The following is a 21,402-nucleotide window of genomic DNA, read 5'->3' on the forward strand; positions in this document are numbered from 1 at the left end:
AATTTTGATTCATATTAAATTTTGATATATTTTAATGGGTTAAATATGTTTTTAGTCTCTAAACTATTAGCCGTTTCTGGTTTTCATCCCTCTTTCAAAATAAGGTACAATTTGGTCCTCATTCTTTTTGAAACGTTCATTTTAGTCCTCGGAATTTTGGTTTTAGTCCTCATTTGTTGCTAAATGAGGACCAAATTTTTAAACAGTGTTTAGTTTTCGAGGACTAAAACGAACGTTTCGAAAAGAATGAGGACCAAATTGTACCTTACTTTGAAAGAGGGACGAAAACCAGAAAGGACCAATAGTTTAAGGACTAAAAACATATTTAACCCTATTTTAATTTTTAAAATTTTAAATATATTTTAATACTTGAATATAATCTTTTTAATATAATAATGTTAATTTTTTATATGTTAAATGTATTTATTCGGGCTGTAAAAGAAAAACAAACAATTCAAATACTAACCTATAATATATTTGACACAAAAATATTTAATTTAATTATGTTAAAAGAATTATATTAATTTATTTTTAAAGTTTGAAAATTAAAATGTATCAAATATTTGGATACAAACAAATCTCAATTTTACTTTAAAAATTTAAAGACTAAAAATATATTTAACAAAATAAAATAATCAATAAACATTAAACCTTAAAATTTTATGTTGAAATTAATATATAATCTCTTATATGAACAACTTCTACCTTAAAGTCAAATATGATCAATAACAAGATAATTAATAACTCGTGATTAATCTCCTTAGTCTATCACTATTAAAGAAAAACTTATGGACATTCCTTAAATGTTGTTTTTGGTCTTATTCTTTTACAAATGCTAAGCACTACTAAATGTGGAGTCTTTTGGTGAGTCACTATGCTTATTTATGAGACAAGGATTTTGAAGTGTGACATGTGTTTCTAACTCTGTCAAATGTTAAGGAAGATGACATTAGCAATTTTGCTGAGCATGACACAAGCCTATCAAATGCATTGGTGGACATAACATGCTTATAAAGTGAAGAAATGAACCCATTAAATATTTTTGGAATAGTGAAAATAAGCTGTGAAGATATACTTGAAGCGCAATGCATGATTGAAGGTGTTCATTGGTTTCATGCCACAAGAAATGTAGCCATTATGAGAGAGATTAAACTTAAACAAACAAACTAACCATTAACTAGTTGAGAGGATGTTATTTGTTCAATATTTATTGTTGGATTGAGTTAAATATAAATCTATTTATTAAAAATTTGTGGTTAAGCATGCATGGGTGAAGGATGTGACAATCATTCTTTTGGAGTTGATTAATCAATATTTGCTTTTGTTTGAAGCATTTGTTACAAAGGGACAGCTAGCATTGCTTATTTCTTTTTTTCCTTCTTTTTTTTTGACTTAAACGTATTTAATTTTTTTTACTACATAAAGACAATTTATTTAAATGAATATCAAAAATTATAAACCACAAAAAGTGATAAATTGATCCTAAGTTTACAAATTTATCCATCTAGGGTTCTCATCTCTTTAATACTAAAAAAAAAGCAAATACATTTTTACTGAGTCCTTGGAGCATAGCATCATGGGAGTAAGGTGCTTTGAACCTAGATTTTTCAATTTTTGTGTATTCAAATAAAAATTTAGGAAAATTAAATTAGGTAAGATTTTATTTTATTTTTGTTATAAAACATGTCTTTTAATGTTAATAAATATTAAAACAAAAAATTAAATATAATAAAAAATATAATTATTATGATTTTTTTTCTTCTCATTATCTTTTCAATTATTTAAGACACGTGTTTGTTTGTCTCTCATATATTCTCTTTTTGTTTCTAAAAACGAAAAAAAAAATTAAAAGCAAACTCATTATTGTTTTCATTTTTCTTCTATTTTGTTCCATTCTTGTCCTATTTGATGATAAAATATTATTTTTACAATATATTTTGTTTTTTATTTCATGAATCTTTTGTATAATAATATTTTATGAATATAGAAAAAAATTAATTGATATGTGTTTTTTCATAACTATTTTTCTAATTTTTTATTCAAATAATTTATTTTTTAAATATTGAACTTTTTAAATAGGTCCATTGAATAAAATAATGGAATTAGAGATTTCAATATTAAATACATTTTCAAAATTATTTTTTTTATATAGAAACCTATAAGGAGATTTCAATATTAAATCTTGTATTTTTATTATATCAGTGATAATAATTAAATATGTAAATTTAAATATTTTATTTTAAGTTTTTCAAAATTGTTGGTCATCAAAATCCTTAATCCACATGGAATTATCGTTTGAAAAGTTCATAATGTCAAATATTTTTGTAATATTGACGGAATATTCCTTTAAAATGTGTAAAGTACAGATTGGACAATTATGTCTTTTAATTTTTTTTTCTCATTAGATTATGTATATTTGAAAATGTTTTCGCTTTTCTAATATGAAATAAATTACTTTGTTTTAGTTTAAACAAATTCCAAGTTCTTAAATATGACTAAATTTTGTATTGAGCAAATTATAACATATATATATATATATATATATATATATATATATATATATATATATATATTTAAATTAGCTATATTTTATAAATAAAAAGATGGTTTATGTAAGAATTGATAAATTTAGAGAAAGTGGAGAAGACGGTAGTATATAAATAAATTTTTCAAAATTTCGGATCATTTTTTACTTCTTTTCTTCAAATTTTTGAGCTTTTCTTTTCTCCTCCTTCTCTCTACAAATTTTCTCTAGAAATTCTCACCTTTTCTCTAGATTTGGGGAGTATTATGCAGAAAAAGTGTTCGACCAGTGTCAAATTGAGGAAGTGAGAGGGTGAAAATGAGAGTTTGAGATTGGGAGTAATTTTTGGGCAGTGAGATGAGTTTGAACAAGTGCATTGTGACCTATTAGAATCAGGTTTGGAGGATTAGATGAAAAATATTTGGTTTTGGGTAAATTTTAGTGTTCTTCGTAATTCTATAGTTATGCTAGTGTTAGCGCTCGGTCATATACTAGCAGTTATGTTAGTGTTAGCGCTCGGTCTTATACTAGCAGTTATGCTAGTGTTAATGCTCGGTCTTACACTAACAGTTATTCTAGTGTCAGCGCTCGGTATTATATTAGTATTTGGTTTAGTTTTGGTATTTAACCTAGTTTTAGTACTCAACTTTAATATAGTGTTAGGCTTTCCCTAGTAGTTGGCCTTTGCCAATGTTCGGTCAATTGTTAGGTCTTGTCTGTTATAGACCGTTCGGTTCTGTCCTGGGGTGGTGACAAACTGTTCGGTCTCCAACGTTCACAGAGTTCTCGGTCTTGTGAGTGAGGATATGATTGTTGAATGAAATTATATGTTAAGTGATGAAAATTATGTTTTTAAGTACTGTGGAAGAGAATTCCAAGGCGGAATGTCTCGTGGATGGTTATTGAATTATAAAGTATGAATGTGGATATCGTGCTAAGCTGGTGTTTATCTTGATATTCTATGATTACTCATTCTCAAGTAGAGAGGAGTAACTCATGTGTGAGAATGACAAGGGTCCTTTAACCTCAGGGTATCGAGGTAAAGAGGAGTAACTCCTGCCATTCTCACACATGAGTTACTCCTCTCTACTTGAGAATGAGTAATCATAGAATATCAGGATAAACACCAGCTTAACACGATATCCACATTCATACTTTACGATTCAATAACCATCCACGAGACATTCCGCCTTGGAATTCTCTTCCACAGTACTTAAAAAAGTAATTCTCATCACTTAACATATAATTTCATTCAACAATCATATCCTCACTCACAAGACCGAGAACTCTATGAACGTTGGAGACCGAATAGTTTCTCACCACCCCAGGACAGAACCGAACGGTCTATAACAGACAAGACCTAACAATTGACCGAACACTCGCAAAGGTCGACTACTAGGGAAAGCCTAACACTATATTAAAGTTGAGTACTAAAACTAGGTTAAATACCAAAACTAAACCAAATACTAATATAATACCGAGCGCTAACACTAGAATAACTGCTAGTGTAAGACCGAGCGCTAACACTAGCATAACTGCTAGTGTAAGACCGAGCGCTAACACTAGCATAACTAATAGTATAAGACCGAGCGCTAAGACTAGTATAACTGCTAGTATAAGACCGATCGCTTGACCAAGACCGAACGACCAAACGTGCACACTCCGCTTTCTGCATAATTCTGCAAAATTTTGCAGAATTACGAAGAACACTAAAATTTACCCCAAACTAAATATTTTTCTTCTAATCCTCCAAACCTGATTCTAATAGGTCACAATGAACTTGTTCAAACTCATCTCACTGCCCAAAAATTACTCCCAACCTCAAGCTCTTATTTTCACCCTCTCACTTCCTCAATTTGACATTGGCCGAACACTTTTTCTGCATAATACTCCCCAAGTCTAGTTCACAGAGTTCAATCCTCACATCCAATCGAAAACAAAAGAAATTTAACATGCATTTCAATCAATCATACAATTCATTACAAACATATAAACATACAAGTTAAATTATTTAGCTTCCCTTACCTCGAATGAACCATACAAATTCTACACTTCCACTGTCTTGCCTAACCCGTAAGTGACTAACTTCTAAGGCAACCTACAAATTTATGATCGGTGAAAAGGAACCAACCAGAGGATCAAGACATAAAACAGATTCAGAGGAGTAGTTGATGAACACATGCAAGCTGAATAGGGCTTGCATGTAATAGAAAATGCAGGAACCTCAAAGGATGAAGGAATTGAACTTACCAACTCCAAAACAGGAACTTGATCGGTGAAAAGAGAAGCTGTTGGCACCACGAAAGCTCAGGCATGACCTGATTGATGATCAGATGCAGAAAATGTGAGAATTTCTAGAGAGAATTTGTAAAGAGAAGGAGGAGAAAGGAAAAACTCAGAATTTTGGAGAGAAGAAGTGCATGTAGAGAATGACACAAAATTTTGAAAAGTTCATTTATATACTACCGTCAAAACCGATCGGTCCACTCAAATGCATACACCTGTCTTCCCCACTTTCTCTGAATTTCTCAATTCTTACATTCTCCCTAACAACAAAAGAAATTTCGTCTTCGAAAATTGAACTTACTAGAGAATAGGTGAGGATACAATTCCCTCATGACATCTTCCAATTCCCAAGTAAAGTCACCTGTTCTCTTCTCTCATACCACTTTAACTAAAGTGATGGATTTTCCTCTAAGTATCTTAGTTAGGCTCTCGGCAATGTTGATTGGCTGCATTTTGACCGAACGGTCTTCTCTAACTTGAACATCTTCTACTTCCAGCACATGAGAAGGATCCGACACATACTTTCTGAGTTGTGATACATGGAAAATCGAGTGAAGGTTGGCTAGTTGAGGAGGTAAGACTATCTCGTAAGCAACTGGTTCTATACGCCTTAAAATTTGATAAGGACCAATAAACTTAGGAGATAACTTCTTAGACCGAACGAATCTTCCAACACCCGTAGTAGGATTCAATCTGAGGAAGACGTGATCTCCAACAACAAATTCTAAAGGTCTTCTTCTTCGATCAGCATAGGACTTCTGCCTACTTTGAGACACTTTCAACCTTTCTTGAATTAATTTCACCTTTTCTGCAGTCTGCTGAATCACTTCAGGTTAATTAACACCACTTTTGCTTCCTGAAACCAACAAAGATGAGTCCTACACCTTCTTCCATACAAAGCTTCAAACGGTGTCATTTCAAAGCTTGTCTAAAAACTATTATTGTAGGTGAATTCTACTAAAGGCAAAACTTCATCCTAGACTCCCAAATGATCCAAGACACACGTCCTTAAAAGATCCTTAAGTGTTTGGATCGTCCTTTCTGACTGACCGTCCGTCTGCGGATGATAGGACGAACTCATTTGTAACCGACTGTTCATCAGACTCTATAGAGACTTCCAAAATTGAGACGTAAGCCGAGGATCCCGGTCAGATATAATACTGGACGACACTCCATGTAACCGAACCACTTCTTTGATGTAGAGTTGAGCTAACTTTTCCATTGACATCTTCAAGTTAATGGCAAGGAAATGAGCACTTTTAGTTAACCTGTCCACTATCACCCATATAACATCATGACTTTTGATCATTTGGGGTAAATGGGTAACAAAATCCATAACAATGCTATCCCATTTCCACTTAGGAATTTCTAATTGTTGTAACAAATCTCCTGGTCTTTGATGCTCCACTTTATCTCTTTGACAAGTTAAGTATGAAGACACAAACCGAGCCACATCACCCTTCATGCCGGACCACCAAAACGATTCTTTAAGGTCTTGATACATATTAGTCATGCATGGATGCATGCTAAAACGACTTTGATGCCCTTTCTCAAGAATTGATCTTTTCAACTCTCCGTCATTGGGCACACAAACCCTTCCTCTAAACCTTAAGAGACCGTCCGTCCCTATACTGAAATATTTTCCCTTATCTGAACCGACCAACTCCCTAGTCTTCTGTATTTCCACATCAGCCGACTACTTCTCTCTGACTCGGTCTAACAAGTCACTTGTCAACTTAAGACTGCAACACCTTATACCGTTCGGTTCCAACTCAAAATGTAGTCTTAAGTCTCTAAAGCTCTCAACCAAACTCAACTCTCAGACCATCATCACAGAAACATGAACAATCTTTCTGCTCAATGCGTCAGCCACAACATTGGCCTTTCTCGGGTGGTATAACAGCTCAAACTCATAATCTTTCAAGAATTCCATCCACCTCCTTTGCCACATGTTCGATTCCTTCTGCTCGAACAGATATTTCAGACTTTTATGATCACTGAACACTTGGAACTGTGCACCATAAAAATAATGTCTCCATATCTTCAATGCAAACACCACTGCTGCCAACTCCAAGTCATGAGTGGGGTAATTCTTCTCATGAACTTTAAGTTGTCTTGAAGCATATGCAACCACCTTCCCTTCTTGCATTAGTACATAGCCCAACCCTTGGTAAGAGGCATCACAGAAAACTTCAAAAGATTTTCCTGTGTCCAGAATTACTAACACGGGAGCACTTGTCAACCTTTGCCTTAGCTCTTGAAAGCTAATTTCACACCGATCGGTCCATGCAAAAGGCTGATCTTTCCTAGTCAATTGTGTCAACGTCGCTATTATCTTAGAAAATCCTTCAATGAACTACCTATAGTAGCCCGCCAATCCCACAAAACTCCTTATCTCAATGGCCGACTAAGGTCTCTTCCACTGAAGCACCGCCTGCACCTTTGTAGGATCCATATAGATACCTCCTGTTGAGATTACATGTCTTAAAAACTGCACCTCTTCCATCTATAATTCACACTTAGACAGTTTGGCATACAACTTCTTCTCCCTCAATACACCGAGTACTGTTCTAAGGTGATCCTCATGCTCTTCATGAGTTTTAGAATAAATAAGTATGTCATCTATAAAGACAACAATGAATTTATCTAAGAATGGTCTGAAGATACATTTCATGTAATCCATGAATATAGCCGGAGCATTAGTAACACTGAACGACATTACTACATACTCATAATGGTCATACCGAGACCTGAAGGCTGTCTTCTGCACATCACCCTCCTTAACCAAAATTTGATGGTATCCTGACCTCAAGTCTATCTTGGAAAACACAATAGCCCCATACAACTGATCCATCAAGTCATCATTCCTAGGCAATGGATACTTGTTCTTGATGGTTAACTTATTCAATTGTCTTTATTAATATAATATATATAAATAATTTTTGAGTTAAATATATTTTTATTCTCTAAACACATAAAATTAGAATTCTTCTCTCAAACTTTGGTACATTCTAATATCTAAATTTTATAAATGAATAAATGTAGTTTCCTTAACTTAACTACGTTAAACTTTTTTAACGTGTTAAACACATTTTAGACTAATATTTGAATCGTTTACACTGTTTAACATATTTCACTTTAAATGTCAATGTTGAATATTGTTTAATAAGCCTGAAAAATTAGAAGTGTTGGATTAGAAAAACTATATTTATTCATATTTTTATAGCTTAACCCAACTGTATCAAAATTTATGGCAATAATAAATTTCAAATTTCGCATCGAAGTTTAGAAACTAAAAACATATATAACCTAATTTTTTTAGGTAAAACTATGTAAATAGAGAAAATAAATCAATTTAAACATATTTATAATGGCATCAACACAAATAAAGCTACTTTTAAAATTGTACATATAATTCACCAAGGAAATAAAGAAATCCTAAGAGATTTATTCTATTTGATAATATTTTTTATATTTGTTCTTATAATGTCCTTATAAAATGTTTCTTCAAGCTTCTTTGATCTAAGATCAATGTATCCTCTCTAACCAGAATGCTAAGGTGGGGTACTTATAAAGACACTCCAATTCTTAAGTTAATCATTCATTAGATATAGAAATTTAAAATATGATAAAAAAATTGAATGAACAGTTTTATCTCATAAACAATCACCTTTTCTTATACTTATTTTATAGGTCTTTACTTGAGAGAATCTACATAAGGTAAGTTGCCTAAGACTATTTAGGGTATTCTAACTTGAATGTTAATTATTTGGTTACTTTAATAATGTTCCTTAATTAAGGTCGAGATGATGTTTATCTTAGGAGATGATGTCATCTGGATCTTATCCTGTACAATAGTGCCCTAGACTCGTAATCATATTGAGAGTCTTGATTTGTATGGAAAATTTTTCGTTTCTCTAACTTTCCTCTTGTCATATCCTAGTCTTTAGGAACGTAGAGAGATTAAGACTTAAAGGAAAGCAATTGTCAAATATATGGGCAAAAGTGTAGGAATTGGTATCGCGCAGTGGAATGTTTAAAAGCGTGTTCAGACACAAAACCAAGAGGGGAGGGATAAATTGGTTATATTAAAATTTTAGTTTTCCCTTTTAATTTTTTTTTTCGATGAAGGGATAGAGAATGTCGCAACCGGAATCGCGACGGGACGACGATCCAAAATAAGAACGAGTTTCGAGAAGAGATTTGGAGTCGCCACCATAGTTTATTATGGGAGACTACGGAAAAACCATAAAACGATAAAGCACGGTCCACGAAAACCAGATTCTGGGTTCGGGAGTCGGTTACGCGTGAGGAAGGTGTTAGCACCCCACAACGCCTGCCCTAAGGCAGTACCTTTAACTAAATGCACGAATATGATGTGATTTTCAAAATGTTTAACTATCCCCTAAAATAAAATTCTAAAATAAACAAAACATATTTTTTAGTTTTTTGGGCCCGACAAGGATTGACCTTGCTCCTACGTATTCTCATTTTTGGAGATTGGAAAGCTTGTTTGAGAAATTCTTTAGAAAATTTGTTTGGAAAATGATTACGGATAAATTTGGATTTTTGGGAAAGTGAACCTGACAAGGTCTAGCCTTGCTCCTACGTATCTCCACTTTTGGTGGAGAATCAAGGATCACGTAGTTCTGGCTGAAAGACGGTTTGTTTCCTTGAAAGTGTTGATGTTTTTAGTTTTTGAAGATTTTATATTTTTTTGGCATTTTTTGTAAAAAAGAAGGTGAAAAGGGTTTTAGCACAAGGACGATGCGAGCGATCACACATGCGCTTAACCTTTAAAACATATTTTTATAATTTTATTTGAGAAAGAAGAAAAAGTTTTTAGCACAAGGACGATGCGAGCGATCACACATGCGCTTAACCCTTTAAGATATATTTTTATAATTTATTTGAGAAAGAGAAAAGGTTTTTAGCACAAGGACGATGCGAGCGATCACACATGTGCCTAACCTTAAAAGTATTTTTTTGGTATTTTTTATAAAAGAAAGAGAAAAGGTTTCCAGCACAAGGACGATGCGAGCGATCACACATGTGTTTGACCTTTAAAATATATTTTTGCATTTTTATGAAAGAAAGAGAAAAGGTTTCTAGCACAAGGACGATGCGTGCGATCACACATGTGCCTAAACCTTTAAAATATATTTTTTATCATTTTTTATAAAAGTGCATTTAAAAAGTAGATAAATATTTAAAATGGGAACAAAAGAGAGAGAGAAATAATATAAAAATAAAAATAAAAATAAAATAAAATAAAAAAAAAGAAAAAGATAAATAATGAAAATAAAGTAAAAAGTAAAAGGATAAAATAAAATAAAAGTAAAATAATAAGTAAATAAAAGAAAAAATGGGTGCGGAGGTGCTAAATAAGAAACATGGGTGCTTAAACAAAAAAAAACGAACTGGGCCAAAGCCCAGGCGGGGAGGGGTGCGATAATGAGAATAAGGGGCGTAGGAAAGAAATTCGTTTTTTAATTTTTAGACACAGAATGGGCCTGAGCCCAGACCAAGGGAATGGATAGAGGGTGCGCGGGTGAGAAAACAGGGGGTGCGCGAAGGAGAGAAATGTTTTTTTTTTATTATATACATATGAATATTTTTAAGCTGGATCAGGCCCAGGGCCCTTTTCACTTCTCAGATTTGGAAAAAACCCTAGGGGTTCTCATGTCCCAACTCATTTCAGACGTGCACTCCAGAGATTCAAGCTTCTCCCCACGGACGAGAAACCCTAGAGGCACTCCACGTACTCTGCCCAACCTCCGTTCAAACGGCCGGCCACCGTGACGGACCCCCGCTCAGCCCAAGGCGTCACCGGCGACCAGGCACCACCAGAGCCGCCGCCAACTCTTTCCCCCTTCTTATTCGCGCGCGGGAAGTTCTCTCCCTTCTCCGTCGAACACCGCCTGAGCGAGCCCAGACGCCTCGAACCAAGAAACCACCGGCGTCGCACGTCACGGCCAAGGTTGCTGCCGGACATCGCCCTCACTGAAACTGGCCGCCGCCGCTTCCGGACCAAGCTTCGCTCTTCCTCTACTCCTCGCGCACAAGAGAGATGGTACTCTCCTTCGTGAATCGCCCCTTGGGCGAGCTCAGACGCCGCGCCTGTAAGGGCTCCCGTTAACATCACCGGTTGTCGCCAGGGTTGCCTCCGGTCACCACCTCGACGTCTCCTTCTCTTATTTGTCTATTTTCTATTTCTGTGTTTGGGTTTTGTTTTGTGTATGTATGTTGTGCTGTAACCAGTGTCTGATTCTGGTTCTCTGCAATGGGTCTCTCGAATTTTCCAAGTGCATCTGAAGGGGTGATCCCTGTGATAAACACGGTTCTCTCTGTGGCTTGCGAGGGAGGGAGACGAAGGTTGGAGTCTCTGTTGTTACCGTGGGCAAAGACTAGGAAAATGAAGATATAAGTTGAGGAATGGTAGGTTTCCGGTGATGTGCGTGATAGAGGGAATTGGTTAAACAGATGGGTTGTGTTACTGGTTAAACATTAAGCATGAAGTCTGAAAAGTCAATCTGCCGTCCTTCTTTGAATGCACTGGACACGACAGAGTAGAGGATGAGTTGTTTCAAAAGGCAAGCTTCAAACCATGAGACTTGTGACTTGGCCGGTTTTGATACAAGTGAAAAAAGCGGCCCCGATATTAAAGCTAGCTACGACAAAGGTTGCCACCCAGATTGAGGGAGACCTACAGTTTGCTGGGAAAAAAAAACTTATGTTTTGTGCTTTGATATGAGAACTGCATCTGCTTCTGCGGTTTGTTTTTTATTTACATGTTTTCTCGGTGCAAGCATTACTTATAACTGATGAATCTTACATTTTGAGTGCGATTTTGATGAACAGGTGAAGTCACAAAAGAGGCAAACGACTATGTACTGATCAAACGTCCTTCATACATATCCAACAGACAACATCATTCATTCATACCCAACATCATTCATGCATATCTAGACACACAACAGAGGGCATACATTCACATAAGGCAAAGCCAAGAGCTTAGACAGAGAAGCTTACCTTCGCAGCTTCAAACAAAAATCGTTCTTTTGGTTCTAGCTTCCTCTGCCCTCTTCGAGTGATCTTCCTTTTTGGTTGTCTCACCCTCTTCCAAGCTTAAGAAGGTTGAAGGCGAATCCCATTCGGATGGGTCTTCTCTTGACTACTAAGTAGCGGTGATGGCCATGAGAGTAAATCTCTGATGTTCTCTTATGGTGAAGTCTCTCCCTCCATGGTGATGATGAAAACCAATTTTTTAAAAACCACCAATACTCCTCCTGCTGCCCTCTTCCTGGAGATCAGGGCATATCTTTTGACCTGTGATTTTCTTCTTGTCTTTTTCCTTTCTTTATGTTTAGAATAGATCAGTTGAGAAAAGCTGTTCAGATACCCTTTCCTTCTACGATGCATGATTGTATGAGGCAGCTCTGCATTAGAATTTTTAGCAAGAGGAACAAAAGTTTTCTTTCACTGCAGGAACATTTTAAGCATTACGGTATAATAATGTTGCAGGTTGGTAAGCATTGCCTAATGCTTTTCGGGTTGCAGGCAGCTCAGTTGACCTTTGCGTTTAGTTTTTTTTCTTTTCTTTTTGCAAAACGTTAGAAATGCATCAAATATATTATTTAAGAAAATCTTCAATAAAGGAAAACTTTGATAATTAAAACAAATAAAAAAAAATAAAAAAAAAATAAATAAGTAAATAAACACAATAAATATATACGTAGATTAAGAAAATGATAAAAATACTAAACAACAAGAGAAAACCTATAAAATAAAACAAAGGCAAGAACCAGGGATAAAACATAACAATAAATAAAGGAGAAGAAAAAATACAAAAATACAAAAAATAGAAAAATAAAAGAATAATAATAATAATAATAATAACAGTAACAAATATAAATAATCCAAAAAAGGAAAAGAAAATAAAAACAAAAACGTTTTTTTTTTTTTATATTTCTTTCCAAAAAATAGATGTATATGAAATTTGTCTTTCTCTTCTAATATTTTATTTTATTATCTCTTCTTAATTCTAGAGGTCTTCATCTATTCCGACGAAATTGGGTATTGACAGAGAAAATCACACAAATAATTTTTATATTAGTTCGAATCAAAAGATTCTACATCCAGTTGTTAATCACTTTAAAATAAGTAATCAACCTTTCACTAAAATTGGTTTAACAATACAATATAAGTAATGAACAAAGTGAAGTAGAAAACACCTCTCTTAATCGATAAGAGATGAAAGTAACACCTTCCTTCGACACATGATGGAATAAAGAACAACTTGAAACAACTTGGTAGAGAACCACTTCCGTAACGCCCCAAATTTTCAGGATGTCACGGGTTAATCAAAAACTAGTAAAAATTTAAACATAACTTTGCGCGAAAATGTATTTTCAAAAATCTCAACATTTAACATCATAATTTATTTCAAAACATAATAGTTCTAAAAACATTTGTCCAATAGAAATAACGAAGGAAATAAAACAACTTTAATTACTTTGTCTAAAATTCAAATGCAATAACTTTGAATAAAACCCCAAGTTTGTACCTCGTCATCTCCCAAATCTATCATGCTTCAACACCATCTACAACATCATCAGTTCATGTGTAACGTATTATTTGATCATCACCGATAATTCCATTCATAAACACATAACACAAACACGTATGGAGTAAGCTACCGCTAAAACAATCATAATAACATGACATAAACATACTGATTAAATCAACAATAATCAAACACCCCATATATTTTAGTAATAACAATAGGATCTCTAATCCTCTAACAGAACAATTCTATCAAAACGAATTACTTGATCATCGATCCTTGATCTCTAATCCTTGATTTCCTCACTAACATTGCACATACACCCTTGGTCTATCCACTCATTAGCACCTACACTAACTACTTACTATAACTATTATAGTAACATCGCTATCACATCACATCATCTGGAGCATCTCAACCACTATGATCACCATCATAGATACACCACCTTCATGACTATCCTAGTCATGAAAACACCATGAGTATCACCATATCATAAACACCACAGTGGAAAGAATCAGTCACACTCTTGTACCCTACTTCACTGACTATAGTCGTTCCTACAACCCCAATACTTTACTTGGAAAATAATATTAAATTGATTGACTACTAAAGAAAATATAACAAAGAGGGATAGTAATTTAGGAAATGATCTATGTGTTTGTGTGCGGAAAGTGTGGAAACAACTAGTCACTTATTTTTTTAGTGTAAGATAGCTAGCACAATATGGAACATGTGTGATGTTTGGATAAGAGTTAGTAATGTAAACCATAATCAAGCAAGGACACACTTCAAACAATTCTACCTAATGGAATTAAGTTTAGAAAGGAAACATGATTTCGATGGGGGTGTGGATAGCCATTATATGGTGTATATGGAATGAAAGAAATGACATTATATTTAGAAATGAGAGGGTTGATGTATTGGAAATATTATGTATGACGCAGATAAGATTTTAGGCATAGAAAAGGAGTAAAAATAAATAATCTATATTTTTATACTCCGATTAATACTTTGACCTGTGTAATGGATCAAAACACTGGTGTGAAGAGCAATATTATAGTGGTCACAAAGAGAAAAACATTACACATATATACATAAATAAGGACATTTGTATATGGTTTTCAAGTTGTTACTTTGTCTTCACTTTGCCTCCAATAACATGAACGTTACATGTAAGACAAAGTCATTTAATAGAAGACAAGCTAATAAAAAAGTAACCCATAACTCAGACTATTTAGCTCAGAGATTTATTTTGTTTTTGTATATGAAAATTAAATGTGAGAAAAAATGGATGAGGAGAGCATCCTAGGAAAGCAAAGTTGTTGGCTATTGACATAAAACAAAACAAAAAGAAGTATCTTCAACTCCTAATGTTGCAACAAACTTGAGCTAACTAACAATGGGTTGCTACAATGTACAACCAGATGATCATGGGATTTACTATGTCTAAAGCTACCAAACTCATTTCTTATGTTAGGCCAGATTGTAATATGTTAATACGAACAATCTGAAGCGTTGGTAGCAACATCTTGAAGTATGATCCTGCACATTAATGTTTCATGTATGTGACAATAATAGACTATATGGTATAAGATAGAGATATTTTGATGTCAAATGTAAATGTTTTAATCATGCTTATAGAGACGTAAAGTAAATAACAATGTAAATATCTTTTGTATAAGGGTTAGAGCACCTTAAGTTTCAAATATATATAGTATATATACTTTACTGATAAAAAAAGACTAACTGCTATTTAGCATAATCTTTTCTTGTTAGCATTGACTTTTGGCCAATACTAAATACCTATTTTATTATAATGTGTTTAACTTGTGATTGGAAACCATTCCTCAGTACCATTAAGTTCATGGATCTATTTAATTATGTTCTAAAAGAATTTAACTAAACTAGTATATTGCTTGAAAAGCTTTGTTTCATAATTTATTGAGATAAAATTAAAAAAAAAAAGTTATCATATATTCAATGTATCATCTTAAGTTATTAACTTATACCCACATAATATATAATAAGTATCTATTCAACCAGAGCTTAGTTTATTTGTTGGTTTCATAACATTTTTGTTTACAATTTCTATCGAAATTATTAATATGGTTTCTCAATTTTTTTAAATATAGTTCTTATATTTGTTAAAACGAGTCAACATGGTTTATTTTGTTAAATTAATGCCTACACCGTTTAGAGAGTGACAATGTCTTATTGTAAATGGCACATAGCATTGTGTAAGTCCAATTACCTTACTATCACATTAATTAGATAAATCCAATTACAATGATCATACGAAGTCATCACTTATATGGTCACTTTCTAAACAATAAACAATGTCAATATCAATTTAATAGAATGAATCACTCTAATTTTCTTTAAGAAAACTACAATGAAATTTTTTGAGAGAACATAAATTAAACAAGTCCCACAAAAATTAGAACAAAAGACTATTAAACCTTTTATATATCTTCGATTAAAAGCACAAAAAGTAAAGTTTACACTTGTTGCTGGATACAAAGTTGTACCAAATCAAACATCCGAAGCTAAATGTTTTATCTCTAAATCTGTTGAATTTCTTTCTTGTCCTGCAAACCATTGCACTGTTCGTTGAGCAATTGTCAACCAAATCCTTCTCATCCTCTCCTCCCTCTCGTTATTCCCACTTGATGCCTCACCTGGTTCCATTCTATTCTGCTTGCATGTTTCTATCAACCTTGGAATATGAGCAATATCAGACATAGATCTCTTCTGAGCTATATTCAATAACGTAAATGAACTTTCATCCTCGTTGAAAATAGAGGAAAGGCTCGGATTTCCACAAAAAGTTTCATTAGAGGGAGAGAATCTTCCAATTGAAACATGATGAATCATCTCACTCTTCAATGATAATATGTCCGAAGAGTTAAGATCACTCCACCTGCTTCTTCTAACAACATCAGAGACAACAATTTTGTGATAGAACTTGTGCACGTGTGTCCCATTTGTTCCACAAACCTCTTGGTCAACGAGAAGGTTTTTCTTGTTGCTCCAACCCAAATTCCAAAACATGCTTCCGATGTTAAACCTTGATGATGATGATGAGCCTTGATGGGAAGAAGGTTCCCTGTGTACGAAGATTTCAAGGTTAGTGTCATCGGTTAAATTTGAAGGAACTCTTAGGGACCTTGAACTGATTGAGTAGGTGAAGTTCTTGATGTCTAAGGGGTCAATATTATTCCTGCAAAGAGGGCATGTAGAGTGACTTTCTAACCACTTGTCAATGCAATTCATGTGGAAAGCATGTTTGCACTTTGGCAAGAGCCTAAGAATCTCAGTGTCCTCAAACTGTGACAAGCAAACTGTGCACTCTAGGCCTTGTTTGGACCCCTTAAGGGAAGAGAACATGAAAAATGGGAGTGCTTCAATCACTTTCCTGTCTATCCCTGAATGTCTTGATCTTGATTGTGTTTGTGCTTGAAAATTTGGTGAATCAGGGCTCCTTCTGTTGGTAAGTTCAAGAGGGATGCTTCTGCGGAACCTTATGTAGACAAGTAAGAGAAATGATATAGTGAACAATATTGAGAGGGCCAATACTACAACCATCTTGCTTGGACGAACAGGTTGAGGAAGATCTTGCATGCTATCTGTGTCATTGTTTTGTGCTTGAACATTAGAAATGAAAAAAAGAACCGTCATGATGAACACCAGTAAATGGTTCTTGACAGCCATGTTCATGAAAATTTTGATCATGCCACTAGTGATTCTCTGGTTATGTTACTTTTCCCTGATATAAAAATATCTGGGTGGAAATGCATAGCAAATCATATTTAGAGCTATATCTATCTGTATCTGATGAATGAAGACAATGAGAAAGTTTTCAATCTCGGCTTTTAATTGTTTCAGTCCCCAACTAGGAAGGTTCATCTGTTTGTTGGTTTATGCAACGAAGGCATCAAAAATTAATTAAGAATATCTTGAGATCAGTGACGACAAAAGGGTACATCATCCTGCAACTGTGACTGATGGAAAATATAGAAATTTATGTATAAGATTCAAGTTAAAAATGTGACGGATCGCAATATGATATTTTCTTTTTTCATTCTTATTATTATTTGTTTTTCTATATCTCTTGTTCTTTTCTTTTTCATGCATAAATTATCACAGTTTCCTTTGTCTTCTATTTTTAAAAAATGTATTTTCTGTCTCTCTTTCTTTACACCAAAAAAAAAAATAGTGATAAGTATTCAACTAAATATGTATCGTTAGGTAGATTTCTTTATCACAACAACTAAGGCATCGTTTACTTTTCTATTTGAAAGATCTATTTGCATGAGATTCAACTTTTTTTTCAATAATCTACTCTATAGGTCAAGTTGTAAGGTTTGACGCTACTTAAAATATCTTTGTGCCATGTCAAGCCAAGTTTTTAGAGGGGTAGTTCTGGAAGTGTGGGGATGCCTCCATAAACAACAAAGGAAGTGTAGAAACCCTTTTTTGATACAAAATTATAGGTTTAACAACTTTTATTTTGGGTTTAATAATTTATTGTGGTGTCCGTGAGATGCGCCTTCGGAAGAAAAAAAGTAAACGACGAAAACTTTTATTACGAAAATTTTCTATCAAAATCTTCTAATGAAATTTTACAAAATTGCAACGTATATGCTGATTGTCACTTGACTTAGTTAAGGAAACGCAAATAAGTTAAGAAAAGGACTACAAGGTCATACATTCTTACCTCAAAATTGCTATAGCAACATATCATAGATTTATGGATAGAGTGTTCAAACACCTTATATCAGAAAAAATATTGAGGTGTATGTAGATGATACAGCGGTGAAGTTATCCTTAACTAACATTTTCAATATGGATGAAATACATGGAGTAGATGGAGGTAAGTTTATGTGATTCATGTTGATGCAAGAGGGATCGAGACAATCTCATAAATGTCAGGCTGTGATTGATATGACACTAGTACGCTAAAGGAAAACGACAGCGGTTATTTTCGCTTATATGCAGTGGTTCCGCAACCGAGGCATATACAGGCGAGACAAAAAGGGGTAGGCTTTTTGCCTCGGTTCTGAACCGAAGCAAAAAGGTGTGTGATTTTGCCTCGGTTCAAATCCAACTGAGGCAATAGAGGTTTTTTTTTTTCGTTTTCACCATTCGCCATATGAGTTGTTAGCCCTTGGCCACAATCCATCAATGCCTACCACTCCATCTCACACCACCATCATCAAAGATTCCACTACGAAGAACAAAGAACGAGAACGACGCGCTCCCACCACCACCTGCAGAGAATCAAACTCCACCACTCCTGCAGAGCATAAATTAAACATATAGCAACCTAAACAAAATCAGAAAAAGGAGACGAAAGGAAGTTTCCTCCTTCGCTGCGAATCAGAACAAAGAGAAGAAGAACGAGAATGACCGCCCTTGCGCCCTCGCCGCGTCTTCGCCGCGCCTCAATCACGCCATTAAAGATCCGTTCGTCGCGCCTCCATCAGAACAGAGATGAAAAAGGAAGCGTCCCCCTCGCAAACGAAAGAAAATGGGAGAAAAGAGAGGAGCGGCGCAACTTCTATATATCTCTGTTTGCGAAATTTAACCCTAAACACATGTTATTACCTCGATTATTTTTTTAACCGAGGCAATAAGGGTCTACGGCCTCGGTTCTATAAAGAACCGATGCCTAAACGCTCTCAAAAAAATAAAAAATAATTACAAAAATGTCACCGTGCCAGTTTTAGGCATCGGTTCCTTTTGAACCGAGGCATATACCTTTGCGCGATAATTACAAAAACGCCACCGCACCAGTTTTAGGCATCGGTTCTTCTTGAACCGAGACATATACCTTTGCGCGATAATTACAAAAATGCCACCGCACCAGTTTTAGGCATCGGTTCTTTTTGAACCAAGGCATATACTTTGCGCGATAATTACAAAAATGCCACCGCACCAGTTTTAGGCATTGGTTCTTTTTGAACCGAAGCATATTCATTTGTGATAACTACAAAAATGCCATCGCGCCATTTTTTGCTTCGTTACAACTTAACCGATGTCAATTGCGCGAGTTAAAATCTTGTTTTTTTACTAGTGTGAGGAGCCACAAGAATGTTAAAGAGATCCAATAGCTAATACGAAGGTTGATGACTATCACGTTTCCTCCCAAAGTTACTTGACAAAATCAGGACAATGATAAAATAACTGACGAAGTATACCAAGTTTTTGTTTAGGATTGCCAGTTCTAGGACTATTTCAAGCAAGTCGAGCAAATCTTGACATCCTTGCCCATCCTTTGGAATCTATATTACTAGGCCACTCTTAGTCTATAAAACGGCTACCATAGATGCCATCAGTGCAACTCTTGTTCATGAGACTTATAATGAGAAAAAACTCATATACTTCATAAGTAGGACTCTTCAAGATGTCAAAACAATATACCAAATGGTGGTGAAAGTGTGGTTATCCCTTATCACCACAATAAGAGGCTGACACCCTATTTCCAAAGCCATATTGTAGCCATCAAAACCGACTACTCGATATAGAAGATCATGCAAAAATCAAACCTATATGGAAGGATGTTGTCATGGTCTGTGGAATTGTAAGAATTTAACATTCACTAGTAAAAAAATTGTTTTTTAACGCGCCATATACACTTCGGTTTTACAAAAATCGAAGCATATAAAAAAGCGGTGATATTTCTGTAAAAATAGCGAAGTTATATGCCTCGGTTCTTTGGCAACTGATGCAGAAAGGCTCTATTGCCTCGGTTATAAGAGCAACTGAAGCATAATAACTTGTTGAATCCACTGCAAGCCAGACTTTTCATCTGACACCTTTTCTGAAAGGGACCTACTGCCTCAGTTTAGAGGGGAACAGAAGCATAAAACGCTGTCAAATCCCTTTGCAACCACTAACGTACCCTAGCATAATTCAGGGGAGGACCTATTGCCTCGGTTACTCACAAAACTGAGGAAGTATGTCCTGTCCAAGGCTTGACAGTTTTGCTAACTCGAACGTTCTAATTTGTTTTGTCAAACCCTATTGATTCGGTTCCTTTAGACCCGCTGTCAAAAGCCCATTATGCTTCGGTTATAGCGCCAACCGAGGCATATAAGTTGAAAATAATTTCAAATTTACCATTTGCTTTTCTATTTTGATTTTTCTCTAAACGTTTTAGGCATCAATTGTACTAATAATCGAGGTAATAAGGGGTATATTGCCTCAGTTGTTGGGTGAACCAAGGTAGTATGACTTACTTATGACCAGAATCTCAAAAAATTTTAACCTACGCTGTTCATTGTCTTCCGCCCAGATTCGTTTCCTACTGCTTCCTCTGCTATTTGTTGCGATCTTCTTTTTCTTCGTCGCGCAAGAATCACTCTTCTACTTTCTCGCAGCCCATTGGTGCTTCGTCTTCCTCCATTGGCGCAATGTCTTCCTTCATTGGCACGACGTCTTCCTCGTGGCCATTGCCACCACCTTCCGGGCCATTGCCGGCAGCCATCTCGTGAGCCATTGCCACCACCTTCCGGGCCATTGCCGGCAGCCATCTCGTGAGCCATTGCCACCACTTGTGTTTCTCCCCATTGCCCACCATTCGTTTTCGCCACCACCGTTCATCGTCGCTGTTGCCCGTTTGTGCCATTACGCTCCCAGGTTCCTATTCATCATCATCAATGAAGAAGATGCATGGTTATATGTCTGCTTTATTTAGTTCTGTAATGGTATATTTTAATGGTAGATTTGTGTTAGTTATTTGGTCTACAGTATAATATATTTAAAATGCTTATCTAGAAATTGAATTTGGTTTTTAACAAAATAAATTGGCATGTTAGTTATGTAGAAGATGAACTGCTTTCAGAATTTTATCATATTTAACATTTAGCATATTAGGTCTGGTTATAGGATAACTGAGACTTATTGGTATCTTGATAAATGATAATGTTTTGCTTGATTTTTCTGGATGCACAGATGTAGTATTGTGCAACTTTAGAATTGTGTTATTGTTAAAGTAAATTTCGCAATGTGCAACTTTGCA

At 34.9% G+C, this 21,402-nt stretch overlaps 1 protein-coding gene across 1 annotated transcript; it reads right to left on the bottom strand.

Annotated features, from left to right (window-relative positions):
* Nucleotides 1-15,816: 15,816 nt before the first annotated feature.
* On the bottom strand, nucleotides 15,817-17,339 carry LOC148205098 (putative RING-H2 finger protein ATL12). The gene has a single exon (XM_088109833.1). The coding sequence runs from the start codon at nucleotides 17,109-17,111 to the stop codon at nucleotides 15,912-15,914; it is 1,200 nt and encodes a 399-aa protein (XP_087965959.1). The 5' UTR covers nucleotides 17,112-17,339; the 3' UTR covers nucleotides 15,817-15,911.
* Nucleotides 17,340-21,402: the final 4,063 nt, after the last annotated feature.

The sequence above is a fragment of the Vigna umbellata genome, chromosome 1, assembly GCF_029865625.1.
Source record: "Vigna umbellata cultivar VRB3 chromosome 1, Vumbellata_1.0, whole genome shotgun sequence".
Classification (NCBI taxonomy): Eukaryota; Viridiplantae; Streptophyta; class Magnoliopsida; order Fabales; family Fabaceae; genus Vigna; species Vigna umbellata.